At 41.0% G+C, this 20,239-nt stretch overlaps 1 protein-coding gene across 3 annotated transcripts in view; it reads left to right on the top strand.

The window, feature by feature from the left end:
* TBC1D4 (TBC1 domain family member 4) overlaps nt 1–20,239 on the top strand; it is a 110,305-nt gene that overhangs the window by 39,793 nt on the left and 50,273 nt on the right. The window contains exon 1 of one of the 3 annotated variants that reach the window (XM_084506348.1): nt 16,728–16,897. The exons of the other annotated variants lie outside the window; for them this stretch is intronic. Coding sequence (XP_084362474.1) covers nt 16,862–16,897 — 36 coding nt within the window. The 5' untranslated portion in view covers nt 16,728–16,861. Of the gene's footprint in view, nt 1–16,727; nt 16,898–20,239 lie in introns of those variants that run through there. 3 annotated transcript variants of the gene reach the window in all.

The raw sequence follows: 20,239 nt of genomic DNA, 5'->3' as shown, positions 1-20,239 counted from the left end.
AGACTCAAGCTTCATCTTCATCAGATTACTACACATGAATAAGGTATGATAATAATATTCCTCACCATCTTTTATTTACTTTCCCCTAAATTATTAATCCAGTCTCATATGTAACTTAATATAACTCGTAATAAATAGTCTTGTCTAAAGCATGATAATTTGTGTTTTGATCAACGGTTTCAGAACAACTTCATGAGTTCTTTAGCTTACTATCATTAAAATATGAGACCAAAGACAGTTTTAAAGTATTACATTAGCTTTGGAAAAGTGGGCAGGCCACTAAGGAGGACTTTAAAGAAGTAGCGAGGCTGTGCAGGGACAAAATTAGGAAGGCCAAAGCTCATCTGGAGCTCAATCTGGCTACTGCCGTTAAAGATAACAAAAAACGTTTCTATAAATACATCAACACAAAAAGGAGGACTAAGGAGAATCTCCATCCTTTACTGGATGCGGGGGGAAACTTAGTTACAAGAGATGAGGAAAAGGCGGAGGTGCTCAATGCCTTCTTTGCCTCAGTCTTTAGCGGCAATACCGGATGTTCTCTGGATACCCAGTACCCTGAGCTGGTGGAAGGGGATGGGGAGCAGGATGTGGCCCTCATTATCCATGAAGAACTGGTTGGTGACCTACTACGGCACTTAGATGTGCACAAGTCGATGGGGCCAGATGGGATCCACCCAAGGGTACTGAGGGAACTGGCAGAGGAGCTGGCCAAGCCGCTGTCCATCATTTATCAACAGTCCTGGCTATCGGGGGAGGTCCCAATCGACTGGCGGCTAGCAAACGTGACGCCCATCTACAAGAAGGGCCGGAGGGCAGACCCAGGAAACTACAGGCCTGTCAGTTTGACCTCAGTGCCAGGAAAGCTCATGGAGCAGATCCTCCTGAGAGTCATCATGCAGCACTTGAAGGGGAAGCAGGCGATCAGGCCCAGTCAGCATGGCTTTATGAAAGGCAGGTCATGCCTGACGAACCTGATCTCCTTCTATGACAGAGTGACGCGCTGGGTGGATGAGGGAAAGGCTGTGGATGTGGTCTACCTTGACTTCAGCAAGGCTTTTGACACCGTCTCCCACAGCATTCTCCTCAAGAAACTGGCTGCTCTTGGCTTGGACTGGCGCACGCTTCGTTGGGTTAGAAACTGGCTGGATAGCCGGGCCCAAAGAGTCGTGGTGAATGGAGCCAAGTCCAGTTGGAGGCCAGTCACTAGTGGCGTCCCCCAGGGCTCGGTGCTGGGGCCGGTCCTCTTTAATATCTTTATCGATGATCTGGACGAGGGCATCGAGTGCACCCTCAGTAAGTTCGCAGATGACACCAAGTTAGGTGCGTGTGTCGATCTGCTTGAGGGTAGGAAAGCTCTGCAGGAGGATCTGGATAGGCTGGACCGATGGGCTGAGGTCAACTGCATGAAGTTTAACAAGGCCAAGTGCCGGGTCCTGCACCTGGGGCGCAATAACCCCAAGCAGAGCTACAGGCTGGGAGAGGAATGGTTGGAAAGCTGCCAGGCAGAGAAGGACCTGGGAGTGATGGTGGACAGTCGGCTGAATATGAGCCAGCAGTGTGCTCAGGTGGCCAAGAAGGCCAATGGCATCCTGGCTTGTATTAGGAACAGCGTGACCAGCAGGGCTAGGGAGGTGATCGTCCCCCTGTACTCAGCTCTGGTGAGGCCGCACCTCGAGTACTGTGTTCAGTTTTGGGCCCCTCGCTACAAGAAGGACATTGAGGTGCTTGAGCGGGTGCAGAGAAGGGCGACGAAGCTGGTGAGGGGCCTGGAGAACAAGTCCTACGAGGAGCGGCTGAGGGAGCTGGGCTTGTTCAGCCTGGAGAAGAGGAGGCTCAGGGGTGACCTTATTGCTCTTTACAGATACCTTAAAGGAGGCTGTAGAGAGGTGGGGGTTGGCCTGTTCTCCCACGTGCCTGGTGACAGGACGAGGGGGAATGGGCTTAAGTTGAGCCAGGGGAGTTTTAGGTTAGATGTTAGGAAGAACTTCTTTACAGAAAGGGTTGTGAGGCATTGGAACAGGCTGCCCAGGGAAGTGGTGGAGTCACCATCCCTGGAAGTCTTCAAAAGACGTTTAGATGTAGAGCTTAGGGATATGGTTTAGTGGAGGGCTGTTAGCGTTAGGTTGGAGGTTGGACTCGATGACCTTGAGGTCTCTTCCAACCTAGAAAATTCTGTGATTCTGTGATTCTGTGATTCTGTGATTCTGTAATTCTGTGATTCTGTGACATGGCTGCCTTGGATTTGAAGACCTCTGATTAGCTGAACATGGTACTACATCAGTGTCTTATGTGCTGTTTGGAGTCCATCTTTTTATTGAAAATGAATATGACAGAAAAACAGATTCTCTCTTTTTTTTTTTTTTTTTGTAAAATTGAACTTGGCTATAGCTTAATTAGCTTTTGCTTTGTCTTACAAAATAGCAAAATACTTGCTGCCTATACCCAAAATTGAGAATGGTTTGAGTGCATAAGGGTTGTGTAACACTGGAAGGAAATAAGGAACAGTTCTTGTGTATCTGTAAAACGTGAAGTCTTTACTTGTAGAAGCCATGAACAAGCACCATGAGACAAGCTTTGGAGCTGTGTTGGACTCACCATTGTCCTGCTGAGGATGTGGCTCTATCTTGTTGCTCTTCAGTGTAAGCCTTTACTGGAGGGGCAAGCTCCAGATGCTAAGTCTCTAATTTGGCTTCAGAGGCAGTATCGAAGGCAGGAAAATGCAGTCAAATTCTTAAGCAGCAGACAGTGTTGAATGACATATTGCTAAGTGTAAGTATGAACAGGTCAATATTAAATGCAGCAAATTGATATGGCATTGGTGATGATCAATAGTGTAGTGTCTATGTGGTTTATCAGCATTTTGAGTCATTTGGGTTAATAGTGTAGAGAACTATGAATGTAACCAATGAAATACTTCAATGTGTTTGGGGCTAAGAAGGAGTAGGAAAGGAGGTCTTGCACTTGTGAAGCAAAGAGATCTTCACCATGCCTGAAATGACTAACACTGTGTTAGTGCTGGTGTGAAATTGTAAAACATTGCGTAGTAAGAAAAAAGTCTAGATTGCTGCAAAACAAATACTCATGCCATTTTGTGAGTTAGGGACTACGTCGTTTTGATCCACTTCCTTCTGCTTTTAAGAGATAAGAAAACTGTATTGTAATCTGCTGGATACCTCAGAAGATTCTGTTAGGCCTTCAGTATTTCCTAGAAAACAAATGTGAAATCATCTGGTGAGATGAAAGCAGAAACAAGAGTGAAGGGAAAACATGCAAATAAAATCCACAATAAGAATTTATTTCATGTAAAGTGATTCAGTTTTTTCTTTATTCTTTAGTCCTGTAGTTTTTCATATTATCCTATGTCCTCAGCTACTTGCTGGACAAGAAACTGTGTTATGCCAGCTGCAGCTGATGTTTGATTAGAGCACACTTCTATGTGCATTGGCCAGCTGAGCAGAGCAGATGCCTTCAGTACATGCTTGACAATTCTCTGTGTGGGTGTCTCTGCATTACCCAGCCACTTACTCACTTTCTCTTCCTCCCTTCTCTCCCTTCCCCTCAAAAAAAAAGCAAGCAAACAAAAAACCTAAAAAGCCCCACCTCATGGCAAACATAAGATTGATCTTAGGGCAACGAGAAGTCAAATTTAGTGGGAGACTTGGGCTCTGGATACTTATGAGTATGGAGAAGGCGAGATGGAACTGATGATGTAATTTCATTTAGAAGCAAAACAAAACAATGAAACATAAATTAGATTGCACTCTTCATGCTACTTATCTGCTGTGCAATATGACTCGACTTTACCAGGGAATGGAATATCTGGAATATCACTTTCTGAAGTACGAAGAAACAGAACTTGATGCTTAAAAATACACTCGAATATGAATTGTGTGTGATTTGGAGCTTTTAAAATTGGAGCTTTTATATCACTTTTACACAGTTCTTACCAAATCCTTGAAAGTGCTTTGTTGTTGCTTTGAAGTGTTTCCAGGCAGAATTCAGTGCAAAGCACTTAGCTTTCCTCTTAGTTCTCCAAGTTCATGTAGAAGTTGCATGGTTGTAATATTTTCAGTTGCTTAGTACATAAAGACTCAGTCCTATATTTCAAGGAGGAAAAAAAAATGTTTGATGGAGGCCTTTCTACATTGCTGAAGTGCGCGGGGTGCATCTTCTAAACCATATCTGACTCCTTGAATGCATAGGAAAATGGTGTCAGTATGAGTGCCTTCAGAAAGACTAGGAAAGATACTAAGTGGATGCTGCTGGCCCACCTTGTTTGAACAATTTTAGGCTGTCTTGAATTTGGCTGCTTAAGGAAATGTTAGCAAGCAGTTACATATATGAATGACAGGTGAAATAGAGGGGGAAAGCTTTATCTTCTGTCTTCTTTTGGGACAGATGGACATTGTTCTTTGGTTTAAGTTTTGGGAGCAAAGAGGAGGAACAAAGGAGAAAAAATATGTAGACTTAATTTGTTCACTATAGCCTGCAAGAAAAGCTTAGGCTTTATTTAAAGGCAAAAAAAGTCAGATGAAAGTAGAGAAGCTTTTAAAGTTAAAGACCTTCAAAATCGTTGCACTCCATTTTTATGTAACATCATAGCAGAGTGGTGTTTTTTTTTTTTTTCTTTTTTCTTTTTTCTTTTCTTAAATGATAAATCAGTGGAAGGGCAGCATTTGAGCAAACGAGTTTCATTGCTCCTCCCCTTCACTGCTAGCAAGTAAATGAAGAGCATTTCCTCTTTAGCTTCCTAGTCAAACAGGTAGGACTGAAGCACACAGAACCCCCTCATTCTTCTAAAGAACAAACAAGCTCCTTCAGCTGTCAGGGATTAGGTGAGAAAAGGTGACTTACTTAGAAACAACAAAAAAAAAACACCCACACACTCCCAAAATGTTTTGACATTATACCTAGGCTGCTTCTGGTTAACAACAACAACAAAAAGATGCAGAAAATGTTTTAACAGAAGTTATAATAATTCTCATGTAAGAAAAATATTTTCTTTCTTTTTCTATTGCATAGGCTTTACAATCACAATATAGAGGTCTTACAACATACATCAGAGCAGATGAGCCTATGCAGGCATTTAAAACTCTGATCCTGCAGTTGAATTTGAGAGGAAGACCCCCTGCTCTTTCACAGAGACCTGCTTATTAGAAATGATTCTAGAATGCAGTGTAGCTGGACTCTTCTGGACATGGACCTGAAAGGAGACAGGTTAGATAGAGTCTGCATCTTTACAATAATGGAGAAACACTGGTGGAACAGAGTGGGATAGTAATTACTGCTGGAAAGAAGAGAGGTTTCCACTTTTCATCTCCTTCTTGAATGCCTCAGAAAAGTAAGTTCTTTTTCCTCCGAGCAGATAGACTAACAAGTTCAGTATTGTAACCGTAACCTTTCAGTGGTGAACTTATTTGGCAGGTCTGCCAAATAAATGAACTTGCACAGGAATAGAATGAATGATGTAGTGAACAAGTTCACTTTTTGCCATTCTTAATATAATGAGGACTACTTTTTCAGTTTCTGCTTTTAAAACTAAAAGCACTTGCAGAAGGTCCTTGGTGAGCTCTCAGAAGAGAGCAGAACAGGAACAAACAAGGCTGGGGATTGTAGCCTCTTGGCCACGCTTCTGTTCCCTTGCCAAGTGCTCTGAAGCCCACTGTGCGTGCCACAAGGTTTATTTACTGCACCTTTGCGTGCAGTGGGTGTCTCTTGCTCCCTTCCTTGCTGACCTCGTATTAAAATAAAGTCCTGCTCTCCAGTTCCTGGCTGTGTCTCAGCTGAATGTGGCTACAGATGTAAAACCACAGAGATTAGGGTGCAAAAGTCTCCTGTAACTGGTGTGCTCCCTGAGGCATGAGAACAGCTCTAGGATTAAGTTGCAGGTGTAGTGACAGCATTTGGTGTTTGCCACAAGATAATTTTCTGCTTCAAGTTTGAAGTCTCCCCCACTGGTGATATGTCTGTCAGCGGGTCGCTAGCAGCAAAGGCACGCAGTAGGACCTGCAGTGTCTGTACAGTTCAGGGATTGTTACTGTGTTGGTCATCCATGCTGTGCTGTGTAACACTGTGATTAAATCCAAAAAGTAGGCTGTGCTTGAAGAAGAAATAAGAATATTTAGCAGTATATTGATAGTAATGAAATGGTAAGTGTCTGTGGTGGGTTAACCTTGCCCAGCACAGCAGCTGGACACCAGTAACCTACCCCCCCAAATGGAAATGGGGAGAAAATAGGATGGAAAAATGCATAGGTTGAGCTAAAGACAGGCAGATCACTTACCATCATGGGCAAAACAGACTTGGAGAAAATTCATTTTTTGTCCAACTGAAATCAATTTGGATGTTGAGAAAGAGAAGAAAAAAAGAATCCATCTCACTTCTTCGTTCCTGGCCTTCCCTTCTGCTCCCAGCACTGCAGGGGGATGGGGAACGCGGGTTGTGGTTGGCAGTCCATAACGGTTCATCTCTGCTTCTCCTTCCTCCTCGTGCTTTGCCCCTGCTCCACTGTGGGGCCTCGCCATGGCTGCAGTCCTTTGGAAAAGGCTTGGGGCCCTGGGCTCCTGTCAAAAGCCTGCCTCGCTATGCCCTCCCTCTCCTGAGCCCGAAAGGGGAATCTCCATTGTCATCTGGAGCAGCTCATCCCCTCCTTTTTCTTTCACCTGGGTGTTCGCAGGGCTGCTTCTTGCCCCTTTTTTCCTCAGTCATGTCTTATCCAGTGTTTTTTTGCCATTTCTCATATAGGCTGTGTCTGGCATGGGGCAGCCCAGGCCTCTCCTCATGGAGGAGCCCTGCAGTCACCTTGCCATGGGATGCTCCATCCAAAATCCAGTTTTTAATTAGCTGAGAGGGGCATATAGGCTCCTAAATTGCAGTGTGGCTTTCTGGAAAGGGAAGAACAACAAAAAGTGTCTACTTGAAAAGGTAAACTTGAGCTCTTTTTCTTTTTTCTATCATTTTTAGACTTCTCCTTTTCCCTGTATGCAGAATGAAGGGTTTCTTTCAGTGCTGCCTACCAACTTTGCACGTCCTCTTATATGGCTCTAATTTCTGCTGGCACTGGGTTGCAGTGGTGGAAAGTGGGAAAGTTGAGAAAAAATCTCTCCAGGGGAAAACACAAAGGCTTTGCATTCAGACTGCAATTCTTATTCAGGAAAGGGGAAAAGCAAACTTCAGTCAAGCATTGGATCTATCATTTCATTTAGGGCTGTCCCTGTTATCATCACATTTGTTTTGTCCTCCCATGTCATCTTGACTATCCTCCCTTGGCTATCAAAGTAAATACAGTATTTAAACACAATACATAATTTAATTAACTTTGTATTAATATACTATGCAAGCAGCATCCATCTAAAAGCATTTAGCTTCTCAGTGATTGCTCTTCTCAGATCTGTGGGCAAGCAGAGGCTTTGTTAAGTGGCTGATTAAATCCAGGCTGAGGACGTAAACCTGAAATCTGCTGTTTCTGTGCTACCTGTGGTGCCTGTAATGGGCTTCAGTAAATGTGTTCAAGGTCTGGTGGAAATGCAAGGTTAACTCAGTGCGGGGTGTTTTATCACAAAAGAACAGTGTGTGTTTTGCTAGATAACGTAGGGTGGTGTTCAGATAAGCAGTCAAATAATATAAATAAAGCTTTGTTCTTAAAGTGATGAAGGGACATCTTGTATTAGAGCAGCTCCCTCCCCTCTTCAGTCTAGTAGACTCTAAATACTTTAAATTACCTATGGACTTTATAGCTCTGAAACTCCGTTTTTGCCAGTTGATTAACAGTAGCTGCTGGATAGTTTCACAGGCCATGGTTTTTCACCTGTGCTCAGAGAAATCCTGCTCATGAAACCCATGAATGTGCTGGGTAGAGTTGCATTGGCAAAACTTTGATTTTTTGTAAATGACCAAGTGGAATTATTTTCATACTTATTATGGGCACGAGCATCTAAGTAAACTCTGAAAAAACAACAACAACAACAACAACAACAAAAACACAGTAATGTCTGTAGTCTAATTTGTATGCAGCTATAATGACAAACATTTTTGGTGTGATATCTTGAGAAATTACTGGGGGAGCTCTTCAGCATTTCAGCTTCCAGGTGAATCTCCTCCTTGTTGGCTGCATGTTTAGGACCAACAGTTGAGGCAGGTTCCCACCTGGCAGGGGTTTCATTTGTTCTCTTGTCACTACCCATATCATTGTTCTGACAGTTGGAAGCTTTCTGATTGTGCTCCCTGGAATCACAGTGTAAGACACACACACGGTTTTTGTCCACTGAGGTTTTGATAGGTGCCTGGAAATTCCAAGGGTGACAGCGAGGGTGTGCGTTTGTGCTTTCAGCAGCTGGTGTTGCTGGCTCTTTCACCTCCTCCCCAACACTAATTTCAAGCTTTGAAATAGCAGGTCTATTTCAAAGACTCCACTTGTTTTGAGAGGGCCAGTACTATGTCAGTAATTGCATTTTTTTTTTTTTTAATGCTTATGCCAGTACTACTGAGCTGTTAGCTGCATGAATCATGATTTCAGTTTCCAGTTATGTTCCTTTGAGAACCGCAGAATCCAAAGTGCTGTATTCTTGTACATTTTAACATAGCAAGTGATTTGTAAAAGTTTAACTACCATTTACTTTGTTCTTATGAGAATATCAGGTCTCGGGATTTGACAGCTCCTATAGGTGCAGGTCCTTTTTATTTCCCCCTGGAAAGCATGGTAAATCAAAACCTTGAAAAAACAAATCTCAAGGAATGTAATTAAAAAGCAGTGGGTGATTACTTCCTCCATCAAGTATTTTCCTCTGTTGTCCAAAGCTTTTTTTTTTTTTTTTTTTTCCCCATATAAAGAATCTTCTATGTTATGAAGCTGGTGCATAGAGAAAATAAGGCTGTAAAGAAAACAAACAAACAAAAATATTTTTAAAATCCTTGTGTAGTACATATGTATTCTCCCAAATATCCATATGGCTTTTTGCTTGCTGGATTAAACAGTAGAATATTTCATAAATGTGTAAAATTATACAGATATCTTTTTCTTGGAGTGACAGCTCCTTTACTGTAAATTTCCAGATTATGAAACAAGATGTAACTTAAAGGCTGGGGGGAATCCTCATTTCTTTATGGCAAGTGTGCATCCCTTAGGTTTTATCAAGGTGAGGCTATTAGTGAGGCTTGCATGTCATAAGCAATTTTTAACTGCTTGGGAATCCACAGCAGACAATTGGTGTAGCTATATGTTTACAACACAGGGCTCTTGGGGGAAAAAAAGTTGCCTGCAGGATGACCCTTTGTTTCTGGTAAAATACTTGTTACAGTCAACGTTTATTACAGCTGCATCACCTTAATTTGATCTTCATTTCCTACCTATATTGATTAGGTACAAGAAAACAAACAAACAAAATGCTAGTGCTGCCTATTCTTCTTTATCAGTATGCAACTCTTACGGTAATCAGATATTTGCCATTGGAAATAAGCCTTGTATCTCTTACATCCTGTATTGCACCTTCATGCCACTTAAGAATACTCAGTATTACACCAGGATATTATTACATGACATATGTCTGTTATTACCTAATGTGTCTCCTTGAAGTTCTGCCTTAAAATTAGCCTCCTACTTACCTATTTATCCACTTAAACCAGCAACTGATTTCTGGAAGTGACTTAGCATTCAGCCTTAATACTTTTGAGATTTTTTTTTTTTTTTACTTGAAAGACTATAATTCTGTGGTCTACAGTCATACCTAAAAACTTCAGTCCTGTCAATCCAGCAACTTTTAACAGACCTTGTTCTGCATGCCTGCAATTAGCTGAATTGGTAGATAATGCTTTTTTGTAAGCTCTTACTTCAGTATGTCCTTAACATGGATTAATTTCTAATGGGTGCTCGAAGTACCTTCCTCTTGTCTTAGTACAAAAAAGGGCACAAATTTTAAATCTGCTATGTGTTAGTGTTTTTTACCATATATATAAAAATGCTACTGAGCCTCCCAATTTCCTTGCAGCAATGCTGTGTTCTTCTGGAACCCCTATCCACTATGGTCAGCCTCAGTGCAGGCATCATCTAAACAAATTAGCCTAACAATCATTATGAAGCATCTCTTCCAAGGGGAAGTGATATTTTCTCACATATTACACACTGGTGAGTGATTTTGAATAGCTGTTTATATGCAGTACATCTTTGAAGCAGTCACAAAGGCCGAACAAGGATTGTGATAAGCGTCAGTCTCTTGGCGTAAAATAGGTCCTTTTTTACAATATTAAGCAGTATTCACTGCTTGGGGAAAGAAAGCATGTTTAAGATTATAGATTAAACAAAAAAAATGAACTTTCTGCTCTGCGCAGAGTGAAATACAGGTTGGCTGTGTAGGTAGTAGGGGTATAGAAGCTCCTTTTACATCATCCCATAGGAATGCAGGCAAGGGCTGCAGTAGTTTTAGTATGATATAAAGTTGAGCATCCGAGTCTGAGCTAGTCATTCCCGGTGTTGCTATGAAGGGAAATAGGCTATAAAAAAATCTCTTTACAAGGAATTAGGTTGAACCGTCTGTGTAGAGAAGCTTCAGCTTGGCAGGTTGCAACTGTGCAGAAGGCTGTTCTCACGTACCACTTTGAAATGATTTACATACCAAGTACTGGATTTGGAAGCAAATATCTGTTCTTATGTTTTTCTGTTGTTTTTATTTCTTTCTTTTTTTTTTTTTTTTTTTTCTCATTACGTTAATACACACAATAACCCTTTTGTAGTAGACTCCTCATTTACAGAAAAAAAAAAATCCTACTTGGGTCAGCTTGATTTCTGTTCATCTGAAGATACAAAGACGTTAGTATATTCAGCTTTAGTTACTTCTGTTTATATAACATCTGCAAATCCTTATGAACTAAGCTCCATCTTGGTATGTGAATTTACCTGTGCTTCTGAAACAAATTCTACTTTTTTTTCATAGTTTTGCTGGCTGACTGTCCATGTACATTTCTGAACTTTTTCATTCTAATAAAACCCTCTTGATAAGCTGTGAATCTCTTACTCCTGCTTCATTGTAAAACTCCTTTTTGAAGTTACCTAGCTTATGCAAGATGTTAATTTTTCTGAGAGCAAAACCACAGAAATCTGTCAACTTGTATACTAGGCTAACTTTGGCTCCCTGAGAATTCATGAACAGTACAGCACCTGTGATTATGCCAAATGTGATTTCAAAACTCCCTAGGGAATAATAAATCTAACTAGTGTTGCCAACTTTTTTTTTTTTGAATTTGGGATAAGCTTTGTAGTGGAGATTTCTCTTGTTCTTCTCTGAAGTGCATCCGTGTCTACTGTATAGAAATGTATGGAATTGTTTTGGAAGCCCTTACAGGTGTCCCAGCTGGAATGCTGGGAAGGCATGCACGCAGATCCCACTACACAAGAGACAGAAGCTTGATGAGTAAGATGCAGCTTGTCTTCCGAGGTATGATGGTGGGTAGCACATAACAGATACGTTATGAGATGCTCTCACTCTTACTGAGACAACTGCCATGTCTCCTCACTGGCTTTGCAAAACAAGTTTCAGCCTTGGCTTCAGTGAGAACAGGACATCCAGACGTGACCAAGAACAAATTCCAATGTAGATAATTCCCAGATAGGGGGAGCTCCCATGGGGGAGGGAGAGGAGATGAGGGGAAGGGGGAGGAATGAAGTTAATTCCTTAGGGGAGCAATAAGCTATTCCTATTCCTGTTAATAGTCTCGTGTTCACTGCTAACTCTCATCAGCAAAATGGCTTTCAGTTGCAGAAAGAAGTATTTCATAATCTAGACCATCTTAAGAAAAAATAATTAGTTTCAGCTGCTGAACGATGAAACTGGATAAAAGTGGTTTTAAATGCATCCATCCAGAGAAAAGTGTCTTCTTAGGAAAGAACTCACATACTTACTTCTTAAACTTGAAGTTACTTGAAGTCTGTTATTTCTTTGATTACAGCTGAGCATGTGCTGTAATATCCTATCTGAAATGATTAAAGAAACTCCAGTGGTATTCTGAAGTGAATGGGTTTCATAAAATCCTTTAAAATAACTTATTAAATGTCCTGAGAATGCTGTTGGGTCAGTGGAAACAGCACTCTTCCCTTCTTGTTCCTCCCCATGGCAGTCCAGAAATGGGTGTTTAGATTTTAGGCTAGAAACAGCCACAGTACAGAAATTGCCATATTATACCCAAGTATGCTTTTTCCAAGCCCTAGACACTGGGGCTCTGCTGCCCTTCTCCTGCACATGCAGGGAATATACTGTAACATATAGGTACCCAAGTAGGATGTGCTAGTAATACTAGGAAGACGAAGATGCTGTCATAGGAGGTAAAGCAGCATGGGCTTTGGTGTGCTTTAACTATCAGCAGCAATTAGTGAAGCACTACAAATGCTACTTTACCTGAGGTATATGCAAATGTTTGCCTGCAGGCCGAGCCCCCTGCCCTGCCGCAGCTCCTTTCCATTCGTCTTTATTCTCTGTATTGATCACCTGTTGTGTTTTCTTCCTTATGCAGGGACTGCCTTTATGCTGTCTCTTTCCTGATAGTTTTACTGAACCTGGTTTATAAACCAAAGCAAAACACTTTCTCACAAGCTTTTTGGGAATATATGCAAATGGTCTCCTGGGTCTTTATCGCCTTAGATTATTCAGCATGTGTATCACTGCTGGAGCGAGTCTTGCCTTCCTGTCTCTTCACTTCATCGACTTGTCTTGGAGCTTTCTGGGAAAACATCTTCTATTACCCCTGAGCCTGGTGAACTGGGCTTTTTTTTATTATTATTATTAATGGTAACTCCATAGCTATTTTGGAATTCCTCCACGTGGAAAGTATAAAACAAGCGCTTGCAGCTATTGAATCTGAGCTACTTACCCATTCGACTGTCTGGATGGATTTAATTTTGAACGCCTTATCTAACTGTGTTGAACTCTTTTCACAGCTAATATAAGCAGCTGATGAAATCGTAGCATTGTAAGAGCTGGAGATGGACAAGATTACACTTGTGACTCCCAGCGAGAGCAACACTTGGCGTTTTGTGGCGTTAGCTGTGCCTTCAGGCCTGATGCTCTCTGCCTCCCCCAGGCAAAGCAGCGATCCAAGACAGTGGTGCTGGAGGAAGCCAGGCTGGGTGAAAGCTTCCTGCTCTGCCAGGCTCCTGGTCTCCAAGCAATTGGGTATTTGGCCTTCGGGCCAGTAGGGCTTCTGAAGCCCCCTTTGCTGTGTTTAAGCTAGGGACCTTCGCTGGCTCTTATCTAGTTAATTGTTCTACTGGTTGCTTAGGCGGTTGATACTGAGGCAAGATAATGTAGTTGCTCTTGTAAACAGTGAGATTACCAGTCAAGCTGGGACTTGCACAGGTGGGTATTTCTAAACTACTAGAAACTAATGAACTTTACTTGGCAAGAGTAGAGAAACTGTTGAAAGGCTGTTAGGTTCCAGTCCATTTTTTTTTTTTTTTTTTTTTTTTACCAGGTGCACACTGGCTGATGAACAGTGTGCATCTGTCTTTTACAGTTTCTTAGTGAATAATCTTTCTAGCAAAGGAGCCTTGAATCAAACAGTAATTTCTTACTGTTACCTCCTAGGACTGCAATCAAGACTAGCTGGGAAAACATCAAGTGGAGAAAAAAAAACTAATTCATTGGTTTTGTGTCATGTAGGAATTTTTAAAATCAGTAAGGGGATTAGTTCCTATTATTGCAGTACCTATGTCCTGGACTAGATATTTAGACACCTGTCAGCTCTACTAATTTTTCCCAGAGTCGGACTAAACACTCGCCATCTTTTCTTTCAGTAACTGAAGGTGGCATCTATCAGAAAATAAGTTACAACGGTCATGTTGAATCCCTGGAAGTCAGATGCAGGTGGTATTTAACCAAATGTGGGCTGATACTCACTCTAGGAGTCATTGTAGTATGCCATGCAGAAAGGAGTCTGTAAACTTTGATCTCTTGTTAGCTTCATAATCAATATATTAGTTCATCTCTTTAAATAAAATTCTTGATAGTTTCTGTCTAAAATTACTGAACTAAAAAGTTCTGCTGCCTCCTTAAACATGGAATACATAGTTGTCTTAGCACTTGCACCTTAAATCTGCTAAAATGAAATTCCCTAGCTTCTGATCTGCCTTTGAAGAGTGGCCTTAAATGGGCAAAATGCTTCAGTGAGCTGTCCAACTGTAGCTTTTTATTTTTATTTATTTTTATTTTGTAAGGAAATGAATGCAAAGAATGCATTAATTGTTTGGGAGGTCCATGTGACCATCTTATCTTCTCTGACAAGCTCTTTTAAAAATAGGCTTTGCAGTAGAAACAATGGAGATCTTAAAATACAAAAACAAAACAAAACAAAAAAAAAACAACCACAAAACACATCATCATCTTTAATAAATCTCTTTCTAGAAAATGAAGTGCCAAATTAAGTTCAAAATGCAGTTTCAGGAGTAAATCTGCTATTCATATCTTAATTTCTGCTTTCACACTTTTGAAAAACTTGGGATAAAACTGTTGGAAAGTTTTAGGTTGAATTAATGTTGCAAGCAAGCTGTAGTTTGCTAAATCTTTTACTGGGAACTACCTCCTGAACTTGGAAACAAACCCGAGAATACTTGCATATGCTCAAAAAGTATATAACTGCCAGGTGAATTGAGACTTACTATTCCTTATGTTCTCTGAATATGTAGATCCTCGTCACAGCTGTGCTTTTCTGTCCTGACACTTCTTCAGGCTGTGAAGTTATTCCAGCACGGTGTGTGTGAGCTGTATCTGAAAGGTGGAAACGCATAAGTTTGACTGGCCTAAGTGTAGGAGCAAAATACTGAATGCAAGAGCCTTGCACTGTGCTGTCACTGCCATCTCTTAAGGTCTTTGATATACCGTGGTGGAGTGCTAGCATGCAAGTATAAAAAAAGGCATCTGTTGTCTGCACAGGCATCCAGACAATCTTGTACCTCTTACACATTCTTTCCTGTTAAGCAACTAGATCCCCCTTCTATCGGTATCCTGCCTATTTAAATTTGGATACTTGGCAAAGAGCATCCTGTGTGCGTGTAGCACACAGAATGTGTTAGGTGATCCACAAGTTTCCAGAAGCAACTTGGGTAATGTGGTGGGTTCTCGAAGCGTAAGACTTGCAACTGCTGTAGACTTTTCTGCCCAGCAACTGCCCCGAGACTAAATAGTGCAAGTAATTCCTGGGTTGACCTCAAGTAAGATTTAAAAAAATATATATATGTATTTTTTTATCATGCCTATCTAAAAATCTCTTTGCATTTAGGCTGGTATAGTGGTGGTATTCGGCTCTGCCTTCAGCAGAAATATACAGTGTCCCCAAAATATGGCATGAGGTTGAATATCGGAGTAAAATAAGCGCATTGCTCTTAGTAGTTCTTTAGAAGCAAACCTATTTTGGTCCTTAGCAGCCATCTGGGAAAAAAAGTATAGGCCAGGGAAGTAGGGGATGGACTGTGTTTCTTGAAAACAGAACTTTATTATGTGCAATCCATAAAGGTTTTCTTGGTTTATTCCCCACGCCTTGCTGTAGGTCTCGGCTACACTTGAGAACCTGTAGAGAAGAGCAGACATGTGAAAGCAGAGGCTGCCAGGGGTGACTGTCGGCTAGAAGCTCCAAAAGCGGCCTCCACTGGGTCTTTCTTTGCCAGTTCTTCCTGTTCTAGCTTCCTTGCTACTGGGCTTGTTTCATGTTAGCACAGACTTGCAGCAGAGTGAATCAGAGCTGATGGCAGATGCTTATTACTGCCTGCTGAGAACTTGACTTAGTGTTTTATAAACTGTATTTTTAGAAGTACGCTAAGTGCAGGTGGGTTAGAGACATGCTAAGCAATTCATCTGTTATTCTTTTCATTTATGATAGTATTTCTCTTGGCTGTGAATCCTTGTTTCAGTAAAACTGAAGATAGTTGGTATTCCCTCAGCACAGAGTCAGCTGATGGAGACAAATTCTTCTGTTCCAGTTTTTAAATATCTCTCGCATAAACAAAGTCAACAAATCAATTGTGTGACTGCGTAAATTGAATCTCTCTGAGTTGGTCTTTTCTCTTTTTATGAGAGAGATGCATTTTTAATAGTGAATACTTCTGGCGTGTTGCCATCAGTGTGTGATGCAGCAGGCTGCTATAGATTTAGATGTACAGAAGGTCTGGATGATCAGTGCTTGTACTAACTGGATGGAGCTAAACACTTACGTCAGTGAAATTAGCAGTTAAGAGTTTTTTTTCCCTCTCCCACTCCTCTTTCTGGTTGAGAAAAGTTATGGATATATGAAACCTGGCTGGTATTTGGATGTGCTTTTACAGAAGATAAGAACTTTGCCTCAGTGTTGAATGTTTGATATGTAGCAGGATATATGTGGCTTATTTTGTCTCTGTGTTTCACTGCAGTGGCTCAGTTCTATCTTGTGGATGTAAAACTTAATGCTGGCTGGAAGGGGAGTGATGTCTGTATGGCTGCTGTACGAAAACTATTTTTTTTCTCTCACAGCACTGGCTTCTGATCAGTAGATGTTGAGCTTCCAATGAAAAGCAAAACACAGAGTATGGATTTGTAGATAGGGTCTTGTCTCTCTTTACTCCTCTGTCTCATTTCTATTTGTTTTCAAATACACAGAGACAGAGCGTTAGTGGGGCTGTAGCTATTCAAACCCGAGCTTCCCGCCCCAAGTCAGGAAATGCCTGGCTTTGGAAACACAACGGCTCTGCTCCGAGCCCTGCCTGTGCTGCTGCCTTCCCATGAACAGAGCCTGAGGAAATGCCTTGAATTCACCACCAGCGGATCTTTCTGCTCCCACTTCTCACAGGAATCTGTTCTCGAGTGCTCGTGCTTGCTGCTCCACGCTTCAGTGGCGGTTTTGCTTGAACATGCCTCTTCTTCTCAGCTGGAACCCGCGCCAGAAGGTACCGACGGCTCAGCGCACGCGGGGTGTTCACTCTTCTCCTTTCTTGCGGTGTGTCAGAAACGGTCTGGCACGAGGGTGAGCTGGGCTGTTGGTGCTGAGCTGCTTCGCTGCTTTGAAAATAATCATCTTACTAGAACTGCTGTCATTAAGGAGCTGAAGCTATTAGGCATGTTTGTTAGATTAGGCCTTCACAGCCATGCTGATGGTTTTCAGCCTTGCACTAAGAAGAGGGACTCTGCTTTGTTGATAAACTCCAGGCAGAAATTTGCCATGTAGAAATCAGAAACAAACTAAAAAGAGTTGCAGCATAATGAAGTTCTCTCTAGCTGTGGATATGAAAATATCCAGCAAGTGAATTTTGTTTTTCTTTGCAATATTCACAGTGTTAAAGTTTTAAGTTTCACTTTAAATTGAAAGCACTGCTGGGCAGCTACTGCTGGGTGTGTTTGTATGTTAGTCCTCCAGCAAAAACAGGGAGCTCCACCTCTGTTCGGTGAAGGCTGTTGTAAATTCAAAGGAAGTATATTTTTTAATGCTTTAATTTCTGTCACTGCTATTCAAGACAGCGTGCAGTATCACCATGGAGATACTCTGCCTAGAGTTGTGACAAAGAAAAAGCACAGAAGAAAGCTGCTAAATGCTGCAGCATGCATGATTTAGTAGGCTTGATAGACTCTCTATTTTACAACTTCAAGGTATGGATGACAAACACCTAATAATTAAGTTTCTTGTTCTTTTTAAAGGAGCACTGATAAAGTTGGAGTTCATTTTAGCAAAAATCTAGTTGCATGACATGAGAAGACTTGATAAGAAAGTTTCAATGTGGTGTTAAATATTTTGCCTGTGGTCCTCTTTTACTGACTTTGGTTCTATAAAGTCAGACAAAAATGCTTGCATCAGTTCTATCAATTTAACTGATGTTTCCAACACAAACATATATTTCTGTGTTGAACATAGTTATGCTTCTTGATGTATAGTGGAATAGTTTTTGGCTGTACTGTACTCATATGCACCTTGAACTGTGTACTGTTTATGCTTGAGGAAGGTATTTGTTCTCCTTCCATGACCCACTTGTAGGCCTAGTCACAAGGGACAGGATAGGGTGGAGCTCACGAACTGCAGAGGTGGAATTGTAGGAGGATAATATTAATATAGGACATATATTAATATATATATTTTTTTCCAGGGGTGAGTATTGCAGTACTATTCCAATCTAGCTGGCCAAATAGCTGATGCACTGTAGTAGCTCTAACGTCTATAACCAATGTTGTAGGTGCAAGATATAAATGGAATAGATTCGAGGACCATTTGGCTAAAATTGATGCAGTTACTAGTTTCAGTTTACCAAAACTCTACAGCCTAGTAAACAGAGTTAGAGAGAGTTTAACTCCTATCCCTCTTTAATTCTTATGTTCAGAGCTGAATCTTACTGTAGATGATGCAGAACTCAACTAGTGACATCAGTTCTGATTTGAGCACAGCTGCCATCCTTTATTGAATCACCACATATTGAATCAGATCTAACTAGGTAAAGAATGATTCATACAATTTAAGGCTACTCAAATATGCCTGATAACTGATGTAATTTGGATTCCCAAGTGGCTTTTTCCTTAATTAGACTTATCAGATCTATCGTGTTTCCCTGGAGTGAAATGTTGCCTCATTAATGTCATTATGGTGATCTTCTTACTTGCCTCTCACCTTAGTGTTTGTTTTTGCTGAACCAAGTTTTGGGGGCTGTGCTGTTCACACTGAGAGCTTTTGTGGGGCTTCTGGTACAGGTCCTGAAGAAGGACCTCTACTCTTCTGTGTTCTGTTGGCTCTAAACATTGCTGAAGAGTCACTCTCAACTGTTAGCCTTGGAAAACATCTTAGTGCCTCAGATATAATCTCAATAATTCCACTAAATTACTGAAACTTAAAATTAATAACTATAAGCACATTTTCAAGAGTATTAAAGTTCAAATGCTACTGCTGTCTCCTGATAGATGTGTGCGTCTTGCAATATCCTGGAAGGGAGGAAAGCTCATCTGATGCTCACATGTCCATTTTGCCTGGTATCAGTTTATTAATGCCTGGTATCAGTTTATTAATACCTGATAGAGTTTAGTATGCCTTCAGCTATTCAAGCATGAGGTCACTGCTGCGGCAGAGAAAGCTCTGCCTGTGTGCTGTTAAAACATATGTGAGTAAATGTTTTGTCTCGTTCCTTCATCAAGATAATACACCATATCTACTTAGCTCTTTATGAAGCTTGTCAGAACTTCTGTTTGTTTTCTGGCAAATTTTCTCTTTTTTAATTGCCTGGTGATGTGTGTGCTCCTGGGTTTCTTGCTCTTTCTAGGGACCTTGTATCTTCTGTTTCAGGAGCTCCTTCTCTTCTTCTGTTAACCTTTCAAAGTGAAAAGCTAATGAACTTCTTACGTTCTATGGTCAATAAATACCATGCATTGTACAGTTAACATTTAGAATGTCAGTTTAAGATGCTTGTAATGTTAATTTGTATAGAAGGGAATACGTCTGTCTCTAACAAGCTTTCATTGTCTTCTTACTGTACTTTTTTTTTTTTTTTCCTTTTATTGCCTCCTTCTACTTCATGTAATAGTCTGCTACTCCTCATCAGTCTAGGGAAATTTCCTAAATGATAAATACAGGCATGTTGCTTTTGGTTCCTCCTCCTGCCTTGAGAACCACTGTCCCATCAAGCCATGAGCTCCTACCTTTCAGCCTGAGAAGCCCTCTGCAACTCCCTCTGGGATGTAGTCATCTTCTCCTTCTCTACCTAGCAATGTTTGGAAAAGGGTGATAGGCCCTGAGACTGTGGGACTTGTCAACTCTTTTCCAGGACTAGCTCTGCTGGGTTTGTTGGGACTGGAAGTATGCCTTCCACCCTGCAAATACACTGCCTATCCCCTTCTACACCAGTCTTCCAGCTTGAAGCAACTTTCCTCAAGGTTTAATGACAAAAAATCTGTCATTGTTTAATGTAAAATCTGTCAGTTATTTAAGTATTTTAAACTTTTTTTTTTTTTTTGTACATCAGTAAATGCCAAAAAATACTTATGTGATAACTCATTTAAACTTTTTGGTCTGCTATAATTGCTAGTAGTTTATATCCAGGGTGATGTGCAATGACCCCATGGGTTTAAGGAATAAGAATCCCATTTCTCCCGTTTGCCTGCCTAATTTCTTGGCTCTGCTGCAGGGAATTACTAGAAACTTGAAACACGTTAATAAGTTTTGAACATTTTAATAATCTATCTTCCAGATGTTACTAAACTGATTTCTAAAAATTTTAAGTGGTTTCATCCTGTTAATTCACTATTTTTAATGTCCATTC

Source organism: Aythya ferina (assembly GCF_964211825.1).
Source record: "Aythya ferina genome assembly, chromosome: 1".
Classification (NCBI taxonomy): domain Eukaryota; kingdom Metazoa; phylum Chordata; class Aves; order Anseriformes; family Anatidae; genus Aythya; species Aythya ferina.
The sequence above is the reverse complement of the archived record's forward strand: the minus strand, read 5'-3'. Positions and strand labels throughout refer to the sequence as shown.